Source organism: Nannobrachium achirus (assembly GCF_963921795.1).
Source record: "Nannobrachium achirus genome assembly, chromosome: 7".
NCBI lineage: Eukaryota > Metazoa > Chordata > Actinopteri > Myctophiformes > Myctophidae > Nannobrachium > Nannobrachium achirus.
In genome coordinates, this window is record NC_137816.1 from 70,512,219 (window position 1) to 70,524,484 (window position 12,266).

Genomic DNA, 12,266 nt, shown 5'->3' on the forward strand with positions numbered 1-12,266 from the left:
ACACACACACACACACACACACACACACACACACACACACACAGCTCCACTTCGAACAGAGGTTCGATTTTTTGTCTCAGGGCACCCCATGAATATTGTTTTAATCCGAGGCACCCCTACATTATAATTTTCACTCCCAGCACCTTATATTTATAGCATATCGTCGTTGTCGGGTGGAAACCTTGTATGTCCAAAACCGTTCGTTTTGTATTTATCATCTATAAAATGTACTAAACTAGTGAAAACAGCAGATCTACAAGCACACAATGTGCTTGTAGATCTGCTGTTTTCACTAGTTTTGTGCGACGGTCTTGTATGATGAAGCAGGGCTTTGCTTTACCAAAAGACGTACACATTTGAAACTTGGAGATACGAGGTTCTGCCCGACAGTGGCGATATTTTAGTGATTATCTTGCGAGGAAAACATTGAGATAACAGCCATTTTAACTGACTGACTGTTCAGAACGGATGTCCTTGTAAAGATCACAGTGTAGAGAGAGAGTTCTAGGAGGTGGGGCTGAATTTTCCAGGAAGTTGTATTTTTTTCACAGTGCGGTGTTCCTGCAAACGTGTTCCCCGCTGGAAACAATCTGTTCTACTTCTCCTGCTCTGTCGGCTGTGCTTGCAAAAAACAATATACAAACCATAGACTGTAAAAAAAATATGGACGACGCGAAGCCATTGGTTTCTATATACGGCGAAAATGTCGCTTTTTTGGAGCTGTGTGGAACACAAGCTCCCTATACGTGGCCGTGTCCGTGTCTGTCTGTCTGTCTGTCTGTCTGTCTGTCTGTCTGTCTGTCTGTCTGTATGTAGCCTCAAAGTTTGGCACGCTACTCCTCCCACAGTTTTTGCACCACACACTCGCGCCATATGTCAAATCGACCGGCTTACTCGGGAATCGTCTGCTAGTAACTTGCTAAGAGAAAGGTTCTATAGTTTAATTGATATTAATTTATTAGTGAATTAATTTTCCCCATTGACTTATAATGGGAATTGCAAAAACTCACATTCAAGTATTTTTCTCTCGTAAACCATAGGAGCTACAGTTTCAAACCTCGGAGAGGAGATTCATAATGATTTTAAGAATGAATCCAAAAAAAATTACATCACTCGGCCTCATGGTGGCGCTATAACGGCCCACTTTGCGTTTTGCCCTGTAACTCTTGAACCGTAGATCGGAAAATTAAAATTATTTTTTCCCTGGATTCCTTGGGTCAAGACGCATCTCCCCATATAGGCCACGCCCATTTGCGCCAGGATAGATTTTCCGCCATCTTGAATTTTCTCCAAAACACACTTTTTGCACCTTTTCCTACATATTTTCTTCAAATGTCACGAAAATCGGTACACATGATCCTGGGTGACCAGAGAGGTGCTACACACACACACACACACACACACACACACACACACACACACACACACACACACACACACACACACACAGCTCCACTTCGAACAGAGGTTCGATTTTTTGTCCCTTGTATGGGTGTCGCCATCATTGTTTGAATGGTACCCCAGGAATCACAAGGACTGCTATTGGCTGCCAACGGTCACGTGGAACCGCAGGGATACATGGGAGAATGTGGTGTTGAGCCTCCCGAAATACAGCACACGAAGAAGAACACAGCCGGCTGGTATTAGTTTAGTTGGCCACGCCCCCCGCAACTTTATCATCAATTTTAACATAAATGGGACCATATTTGCACAAAACGCATATCATGGTTCAAGGTTCAAGGTTCAAGGTTGTACTTTATTGTTACGTCTTTTGTACAGGTACATAAGAGTAAAATTTGTTTTTGTTTGGCATCCTTCAGTCAATGCAGTCATATATCAAAGAAAAAAACAATATAATAACATCAAACCACATCTAAAATAATAATAATAATAATCTAAAAAGGAGTGCAAAAGGCAAAAAGAGCAACAGGAAAAGAAAAGAGCATCCTCAGATGTACTTGTGCAAAAAGTTTGGCATATTCTATACGCCAACAGCATATTTTTCCAATAGTTGCTACTGTACTGTACTTAACTTTTGTAAACATCTTCACAGAGTGTTCTATGTGCAACAGATTAATATATTCAATTTCACAGTATGCATTTAGGTGCAATTCAACTTCACAAGGAGGGAACGTAAGGTGTATGTACAGTAGGTGCAGTTCAACTTCACAAGGAGGGAACGTAAGGGGTTGGGGGCTGGGGGGGGGGGGGGTGCTAGCGATTCCTTTTTCCCTGGATCTTTCTCGTTTTTGACAGTTCGTTCATGTGCCTGACTGTCTGTGGAAAGAAGCTCTTTTGCAGTCTGTTGCTGGTAGCTTTGAGACTGCGTAGACGTTTTCCATGAGGCAGCATCTTGAACAGACTGTGGTTGGGATGGTGAGAATCGTTCATGATTCCACAGGCTTTGTTGACACAGCGCTCATCGTACAAGGCTTGGATTGGGGGGAGATCGCATCCACTGATGCGTTCGGCTGTCCGCACAACCCTCTGCAGGGCCTTGCGATTGAGGTCAGTGCAGCTGCCATACCAGGCAGTGAAGCAGCCAGTGGTAATTGAAAGGCAGTTTTTCACTAGCGACAGGAACCACAAAGTATTTATGACGATGTTTATTAACTGTATTACTGCCAGATGTTGTTATTTATTTAGTGGGTTTTGTGCCAGCAAAAGCACCGTACCTTTGCGATGTTATAGACAAAGATGTATTCATTTTTTTTTTCATCATTATTATTTTCTTTTCTCCTTAAAGAGGTGTACTTTCGCTATACTAGCAGTAGAGGGCAGCCTCATGCAAGAATGAATGTGAAATGGCCGCGGTAGGCTACCGTCCGTCAAGACAGCTCAATCGCTACAGAGCAATAGAACGACAGCTAGCAGCCAAGAAGTGAATTTGGACATTATTGATGTTTACGTGAGGTGGAGATTTCAAAGCAGGATTACAGGAGATGCTTATACGGTACACACCCGCACGACCGATCAGTTTACAGACATCAAAACAAGGTACAAAAGAACGAGCCAAAGAACGTACTATTGGCATCGCGCCGCCGTGAAAAATGCGGCGAACAGGAACGTCCAAAGCGGTAAAAGAGTTAAGGTTAGAAAATCAAAGGGGAAAATGAATGGGGTCCAATGGAGAAATATTCTTTTAGGTACCTCGCGGGGGGAAACAATAATGGGATCTTTCTCTTCCGGGAAAGCTTCATGAATAATCCAGCCACCCCTGGATCCAAACAAAAACATGGATTGGGACAATGTTACACCTATTTTAACAGGCTGTATATTCAACAGTATATATTTAACAGTGTATACAGCGTTTTAACAGACTGTATATTTAACAGTGTATATTTAACAGGGCAGTGTATCCTCTGCCTACAGCCATCATCTCCTCCTGAACTGGAGCAGGGCAGCCCTGTACCAACCTGTCAGCTGGAAATAACTACACACATACACACACACACGCACGCACGCGCACACACACACACAGGTAGGGAAAGGACCTGAATAAAGGGCCGTTCTCACCAATCACCAGAAGTGTGTCTTCTTGCAAATAATAGCAGGCAGCGTGTTTTTAACGAGGACACTCGTCCTTCCACTGAGTCCCTTCATAGTCCAGGCGTTTCGGGCAGTATGTTGATGGAATCGTGCACTTTATGAAAGAAGCATGACATTTAGAACATGCCATATGGAACATTTCTGGCTATAGGGGCATCGCAGATTTGTCTTGGGAAACTTGTGGGAGCCAATTAAAGTTGGGCTCTCATAGACTTTACTATACAGTAAAATAATACAACAAATACATATGCTTTAAGTAGCATGTGAGGGGTCAAACTAGGAGTTTTTCGGGATTCTGAATCCAATGCAAACATTTGTTTTGCAGGAAAAAAAATCCTTGGGCTAAAAACGGACCCCATAAACTATGGTTTAGTGATGAGTCATCACTTTTCACAGTTTTGTTGTGGCAATTTCTCAGAAAGGAATGTTTTTCGTGCAAAACAAATGCTTGAATCCCGAAAAACACCTAGTTTACATGCTACTTAAAGCATTATTATTTTTTTGTATTATTTTACTGTATAGTAAAGTCTATGAGAGCCCAACTTTGATTGGCTCCCACAAGTTTCCCAAGAGAAATCTGCGATGCCCCTACAGCCAAAAATGTTCCATATGGCATGTTCTAACTGTGTGCCAAATTACATGCTTGTCTTATCACTGCTGTTGTATCCTACAGCAGGGGTTCTCAAAGTGGGTGACGGGGCACCCTGGGGTGACGGGGCACCCTGGGGTGACGGGGCAACCTGGGGTGACGGGGCACCCTGGGGTGACGGGGCAACCTGGGGTGACGGGGCAACCTGGGGTGACGGGGCACCCTGGGGTGACGGGGCACCCTGGGGTGACGGGGCAACCTGGGGTGACGGGGCACCCTGGGGTGACGGGGCACCCTGGGGTGACGGGGCAACCTGGGGTGACGGGGCACCCTGGGGTGACGGGGCAACCTGGGGTGACGGGGCACCCTGGGGTGACGGGGCAACCTGGGGTGACGGGGCAACCTGGGGTGACGGGGCACCCTGGGGTGACGGGGCACCCTGGGGTGACGGGGCAACCTGGGGTGACGGGGCAACCTGGGGTGACGGGGCACCCTGGGGTGACGGGGCAACCTGGGGTGACGGGGCACCCTGGGGTGACGGGGCAACCTGGGGTGACGGGGCACCCTGGGGTGACGGGGCAACCTGGGGTGACGGGGCACCCTGAGGTGACGGGGCACCCTGGGGTGACGGGGCACCCTGGGGTGACGGGGCAACCTGGGGTGACGGGGCACCCTGGGGTGACGGGGCAACCTGGGGTGACGGGGCACCCTCGGGTGACGGGGCAACCTGGGGTGACGGGGCACCCTGGGGTGACGGGGCAACCTGGGGTGACGGGGCACCCTCGGGTGACGGGGCACCCTGGGGTGACGGGGCAACCTGGGGTGACGGGGCACCCTGGGGTGACGGGGCACCCTGGGGTGACGGGGCACCCTGGGGTGTCGGGGCACCCTGGGGTGACGGGGCAACCTGGGGTGACGGGGCACCCTGGGGTGACGGGGCACCCTGGGGTGACGCGACGGCAGTCCAGGGGTGCCGCGAGATACTTTGATAATATTTGGAATTTATTTGGACACTTGACAAAATTTAGTATCATTTTTAAACTTGAAGTACAAAGTTATTTTCAGTCAGTTCTAACCAAAATGGCTGTTATCTCAACGTTTTCCTCGCAACATAATCACTAAAATATCGTCACTGTCGGGCAGAAACCTCGTATCTCCAAGTTTCAAATGTGTACGTCTTTTGGTAAAGCAAAGCCCTGCTTCATCATACAAGACTGTCTGTCGCACAAAAGTAGTGAAAACAGGTGATTTACAAGCACACAACGCCTCAAGATGCGAGGCGTTGTGTGCTTGTAGATCGGCTGTTTTCACTAGTTTAGTACATTTTATAGATGATAAATACAAAACGAACGGTTTTGGACATACAAGGTTTCCACCCGACAACGACGATATGCTATAAATATAAGGTGCTGGGAGTGAAAATTATAATGTAGGGCTGCCTCGGATTAAAACAATATTCATGGGGTGACCTGAGACAAAACAGTTTGGGAACCCCTGATCCAGACTCCGCCCCAGATAAGTTCTCTCTGAGACGCTCACGGTGAAGCCAGAGGACTTTATTGAGGTTGGAGTTTGTTCTGAATAATGTGATGGATTCAGCTCTGCAGCAGCAGCACCACTCTACTGATGATGAATGGAAGAGTGCATGTGTATGTGTGTGTGTGTGTGTGTGTGTGTGTGCGTGTGTGTGTGTGTGTGTGTGTGTGTGTGTGTGTGTGTGTGTGTGTGTGTGTGTGTGTGTGTGTGTGTGTGTGTGTGTTGTTTTCCTGTGTGTCTTCCAGTTCCTTACGCACATGCACATGCACATGCACATGCACACTCATTCTTCATGTGATTAGGCCCAGGTCTAGCAGTGCATCTGTGCTCGTTTGATGCACGGTTGGAGAGCCTGTTTTCCATTGAGAGCCGGACTACTTGTTGTATAATATACAACAAAATAATACAAAAAATAAATATGCTTTAAGTAGCATGTGAGGGGTCAAACTAGGTGTTTTTCGGGATTCTGAATCCAATGCAAGCATTTGTTTTGCAGGAAAAATAAATCCTTGGGCTAAAAATGGACCCCATAAACTATGGTTTAGTGATGAGTCATCACTCAAAAACACCTCATTTGACCCCTCACATACTACTTAAAGCATATTTATTGTTTGTATTATTTTACTCTATAGTAAAGTCTATGAGAGGCCAACTTTGATTGGCTCCCACAAGTTTCCCAAGACAAATCTGCGATGTCCCTATAGCCAAAAATGTTCCATAATTATGGCATGTTCTAACTGTGTGCCACATTGCAAGCTTCTTTCATAAAGTGCACGATTTTTGCCTGAAACGCTCGGACTATGTCCCCAACGCTGACAGTAAGTAAGGGGACCGTGAAGTGTGTTGGTCAAATGTTATGTGTAATTAAAGACAGCTGCTGCCTGAGGCTCTGCGTCTCAGTAACGTCTCACAGCGTCTCACAGCGTCTCACAGCGTCTCAGCAGCGTCTCCCCGATGAGGGACCACTGGCCTAGAAATGACTGGCCTGATTTACTACCTCCTAGTCTGCTTCACACAGGATTCCTGTTCCCAGTGTTGGGGAAGTTAAAGTTACATGTAACTGAGTTACGTAACTGAGTTACATTTTGCTGTAACTTGCATGGTAACCGAGTTACATTCGTATTTCTGTAACTCGTCAAGTAACTGAGATACTTTTTGGGTCCTTTTTGGCTCAAGTTACAAGTTACAAGAAGTCACAAGCGGAGTTATAATTTTACACTCTACAAGTTACAAGAAGTCACAAGCGGAGTTATAATTTATTTTACATCTAGGTTTTGTTAAGATTGACGATCAAATGTCCTCAACAGATCATAATTTTCGTATTCGTTTAACTTTGTTTTAGGAACACAGATGTTTACTAAAGAAAATGTCAACCTTTTTGAAAGAAGTTACATTTCTCCAGGGGTATAACTTTAACTTGATCAAGTTACTGCCATGGTGAGATACTTGTAACTGTACAAGTTACGCTTTCAAAGTAACTTCCCAAATCAGATGATGAACTTAATGTGCAACATTGTTTTCTCTCTCAACAGTAAACAAACCAACCTAAAGTATAAGTGTATAGAGCAGGGGTTTTCAAAGTGGGTGACGGGGCACCCTGGGGTGCCGCGACGGCAGTCCAGAGGTGCCGTGAGATAATTTTGATAATATATGGAATTTATTTGTACACTTTTGTACACAAATATTTCGTATAATTTTAAACTTGAAGTTATTTTCAGTCAGTTCTAACCAAAATGGCTGTTATCTCAACGTTTTCCTCGCAACATAATCACAAAAATATCGTCACTGTGAGGCAGAAACCTCGTATCTCCAAGTTTCAAATGTGTTTGTATTTTGGTAAAGCAAAGCCCTGCTTCATCATACAAGACTGTCGCATAAAACTAGTGAAAACAGCAGATCTACAAGCACACAACCAACGCCTCGCGATACAAAATGAACGGTTTTGGCCATACAAGGTTTCCACCCGACAACGACGATATGCTATAAATAGTTACAAGGTGCTGGGAGTGAAAATTATAATGTAGGGGTGCCTCGGATTAAAAAAAATATTTATGGGGTGCCCTGAGACAAAAAAGTTTGGGAACCCCTGGTATAGAGGGTGTCTGCACATTTCTAAAGTGCCAATTTAAGGACTTTTTTAATACCTCTAAAATACCTCTGTCAAATGTTAAGGGCTGAAATTGTGAAAATAGCAGATCTACATGTGAGCATGTAGATCTGCTATTTTTACTCTAGACTGTGTGTTATTTCTGGATAACACACCACTCCGCTCTGCGTATAACAGAGAGACTCAGAACACCTGCTGCACTGCGTGAATGCCATGCCGTATCCAACATGACCACCATGCGCTGTAAACAAACACACAGCGTCATTTACAACAGAACGTTGCTGTAAACAAACACACAGCGTCATTTACAACAGAACGTTGCTGTAAACAAACACACAGCGTCATTTACAACAGAACGTTGTTCTCGTGTTTTTACAAGCATTTGACGCTAAAAATAAAAATGCAGTGACAAAAAATGGATTATATTTTATCAAATTATGTGTGTTTTCCGAGGCGACCCGTGATGCGCTTGTTGAATATGGCATTGGTCTGAAATCTCATTTTTCCTACATCCCATAAGTCGTTGTTAACCTGGTGAAAAATATTAGGCCTAAAACTAAACCTAACCCTAACCTCAGTAAAACTATGCCTAAACCTAACCCTAAAAACTAACCCTAATTAAATTTGGACTAATGAGATGTAGGACTAATGAGATGTAGGACTAATGAGATGTAGGACTTATGGGCAGTCCCCGAGCAGGTGAATTATTTTATTTATGAAGTCGCTGTGTAATAAGCAGGATAACGTCTGTCTGGCTCAGTGGTCAGGATAACGTCTGGCTCAGTGGTCAGGATAACGTCTGGCTCAGTGGTCCTTATCAAGAAATAAAAACCCTGACAGGCTGAGCTGAAGGCTGAGCCACATGCACCTTATCCCTACATTTAGCGCTAAACTGCAGGACTATCATGTTTCAGTGGGTTAGTGATCTATCTCTGTGTGTTTATGTTCCAGTGGGTTAGTGATCTATCTCTGTGTGTTTATGTTTCAGTGGGTTAGTGATCTATCTCTGTGTGTTTATGTTTCAGTGGGTTAGTGTTCTATCTCTGTGTGTTTATGTTTCAGTGGGTTAGTGATCTATCTCTGTGTGTTTATGTTTCAGTGGGTTAGTGATCTATCTCTGTGTGTTTATGTTTCAGTGGGTTAGTGTTCTATCTCTGTGTGTTTATGTTCCAGTGGGTTAGTGATCTATCTATGTGTGTTTATGTTCCAGTGGGTTAGTGATCTATCTCTGTGTGTTTATGTTCCAGTGGGTTAGTGATCTATCTATGTGTGTTTATGTTTCAGTGGGTTAGTGATCTATCTCTGTGTGTTTATGTTTCAGTGGGTTAGTGTTCTATCTCTGTGTGTTTATGTTTCAGTGGGTTAGTGATCTATCTCTGTGTGTTTATGTTTCAGTGGGTTAGTGTTCTATCTCTGTGTGTTTATGTTTCAGTGGGTTAGTGATCTATCTCTGTGTGTTTATGTTTCAGTGGGTTAGTGATCTATCTCTGTGTGTTTATGTTTCAGTGGGTTAGTGATCTATCTCTGTGTGTTTATGTTTCAGTGGGTTAGTGTTCTATCTCTGTGTGTTTATGTTTCAGTGGGTTAGTGATCTATCTCTGTGTGTTTATGTTTCAGTGGGTTAGTGATCTATCTCTGTGTGTTTATGTTTCAGTGGGTTAGTGTTCTATCTCTGTGTGTTTATGTTCCAGTGGGTTAGTGATCTATCTATGTGTGTTTATGTTTCAGTGGGTTAGTGTTCTATCTATGTGTGTTTATGTTCCAGTGGGTTAGTGATCTATCTATGTGTGTTTATGTTCCAGTGGGTTAGTGATCTATCTATGTGTGTTTATGTTCCAGTGGGTTAGTGATCTATCTATGTGTGTTTATGTTCCAGTGGGTTAGTGATCTATCTATGTGTGTTTATGTTCCAGTGGGTTAGTGATCTATCTATGTGTGTTTATGTTTCAGTGGGTTAGTGTTCTATCTCTGTGTGTTTATGTTCCAGTGGGTTAGTGATCTATCTATGTGTGTTTATGTTCCAGTGGGTTAGTGATCTATCTATGTGTGTTTATGTTCCAGTGGGTTAGTGATCTATCTATGTGTGTTTATGTTTCAGTGGGTTAATGATCATTATGTGTGTTTATGTTTCAGTGGGATAATGATCATTATGTGTGTTTATGTTTCAGTGGGTTAGTGATCTATCTCTGTGTGTTTATGTTTCAGTGGGTTAGTGATCTATCTCTGTGTGTTTATGTTTCAGTGGGTTAGTGATCTATCTCTGTGTGTTTATGTTCCAGTGGGTTAATGATCATTATGTGTGTTTATGTTTCAGTGGGTTAGTGATCTATCTCTGTGTGTTTATGTTCCAGTGGGTTAGTGATCTATCTCTGTGTGTTTATGTTTCAGTGGGTTAGTGATCTATCTCTGTGTGTTTATGTTTCAGTGGGTTAGTGATCTATCTCTGTGTGTTTATGTTTCAGTGGGTTAGTGATCATTATGTGTGTTTATGTTTCAGTGGGTTAGTGATCTATCTCTGTGTGTTTATGTTTCAGTGGGTTAGTGATCTATCTCTGTGTGTTTATGTTTCAGTGGGTTAGTGATCATTATGTGTGTTTATGTTTCAGTGGGTTAATGATCATTATGTGTGTTTATGTTTCAGTGGGTTAGTGATCTATCTCTGTGTGTTTATGTTCCAGTGGGTTAATGATCTATCTCTGTGTGTTTATGTTTCAGTGGGTTAGTGATCTATCTCTGTGTGTTTATGTTCCAGTGGGTTAGTGATCTATCTCTGTGTGTTTATGTTCCAGTGGGTTAATGATCTCTGTGTGTTTCAGTGGGTTAATGGTCTCTGTATGTTCCAGTGGATTAGTGATCTCTCTCTCTATGTGTTCCAGTGGGTTAATGATCTCTCAGTGGGTTAATGATCTCTCTCTCTGTGCTCCAGTGGGTTGCCTTCACCTCGCTGTTCTTCATCCTGGTGTCCATCACCACCTTCTGCCTGGAGACCCACGAGGCCTTCAACCCCATCTCCAACGTGACGGACACGGACCCTCTGGACAACAGCACGCGGTCCTGGCAGGAGACGGAGACGGTGGCGTACCTGACGCACATCGAGGGCGTGTGCGTGGTGTGGTTCACGCTGGAGTTCCTGGTGCGCGTCACCTTCTGCCCCAACAAGATGGAGTTCGTCCGCAACACGCTCAACATCATCGACTTCGTGGCCATCCTGCCCTTCTACCTGGAGGTACCGTAGGTCTCTCATCCTGTCCTTCTACCTGGAGGTACCGTAGGTCTCTCATCCTGTCCTTCTACCTGGAGGTACCGTAGGTCTCTCATCCTGCCCTTCTACCTGGAGGTACCGTAGGTCTCTCATCCTGCCCTTCTACCTGGAGGTACCGTAGGTCTCTCATTATGCCCTTCTACCTGGAGGTACCGTAGGTCTCTCATCCTGTCCTTCTACCTGGAGGTACCGTAGGTCTCTCATCATGTCCTTCTACCTGGAGGTACCGTAGGTCTCTCATCCTGTCCTTCTACCTGGAGGTACCGTAGGTCTCTCATCCTGTCCTTCTACCTGGAGGTACCGTAGGTCTCTCATCCTGTCCTTCTACCTGGAGGTACCGTAGGTCTCTCATCCTGTCCTTCTACCTGGAGGTAGCGTAGGTCTCTCAACCTGCCCTTCTACCTGGAGGTACCGTAGGTCTCTCAACCTGCCCTTCTACCTGGAGGTACCGTAGGTCTCTCAACCTGCCCTTCTACCTGGAGGTAGCGTAGGTCTCTCATCCTGCCCTTCTACCTGGAGGTACCGTAGGTCTCTCAACCTGCCCTTCTACCTGGAGGTACCGTAGGTCTCTCATCCTGTCCTTCTACCTGGAGGTACCGTAGGTCTCTCATCCTGCCCTTCTACCTGGAGGTACCGTAGGTCTCTCAACCTGCCCTTCTACCTGGAGGTACCGTAGGTCTCTCATCCTGTCCTTCTACCTGGAGGTACCGTAGGTCTCTCATCCTGTCCTTCTACCTGGAGGTACCGTAGGTCTCTCATCCTGTCCTTCTACCTGGAGGTACCGTAGGTCTCTCTTCCTGTCCTTCTACCTGGAGGTACCGTAGGTCTCTCATCCTGCTCTTCTACCTGGAGGTAGCGTAGGTCTCTCAACACCGCTGTTAACCCATTTAGTGCTCCAGAAATTAACGGGTTAAAATGTCCAGTGTGCCTCTCGAAGGCTTCATCCGCGACCGTTTTCTTATTTTGAAGGCCAGAAGTCCATTGCGTAAACACTTCCGGTTTGACGTCATGACGTCATTCACCGGAAGCGATCGTCATCCACATGCGGTTGTGTAATGGCCGACCGTTGCCTTTCAACATGTGTTTTTTTAGTGAGAATCTAATGCCATCCTTGGCTTCCAAAGTGTTTTTGGAGATAATGGACATTAAAGATGAGATCGGCCGTCGGCCTCCATGTTATTTGATTACTATTTTGTGCACGTGCATCCGTGATGATGATGAAT

General features: G+C 45.0%; 1 protein-coding gene across 1 annotated transcript in view; it reads left to right on the top strand.

Annotated features, from left to right (window-relative positions):
• LOC308288957 (voltage-gated potassium channel KCNC1-like) overlaps positions 1-12,266 on the top strand; it is a gene marked incomplete at both ends in the record, with an annotated part of 49,695 nt that overhangs the window by 18,268 nt on the left and 19,161 nt on the right. The window contains one exon of the mRNA XM_080730430.1: positions 10,708-11,007. Within this exon, the coding sequence (XP_080586556.1) occupies positions 10,708-11,007 (300 nt within the window). The remainder of the gene's footprint in view (positions 1-10,707; positions 11,008-12,266) is intronic.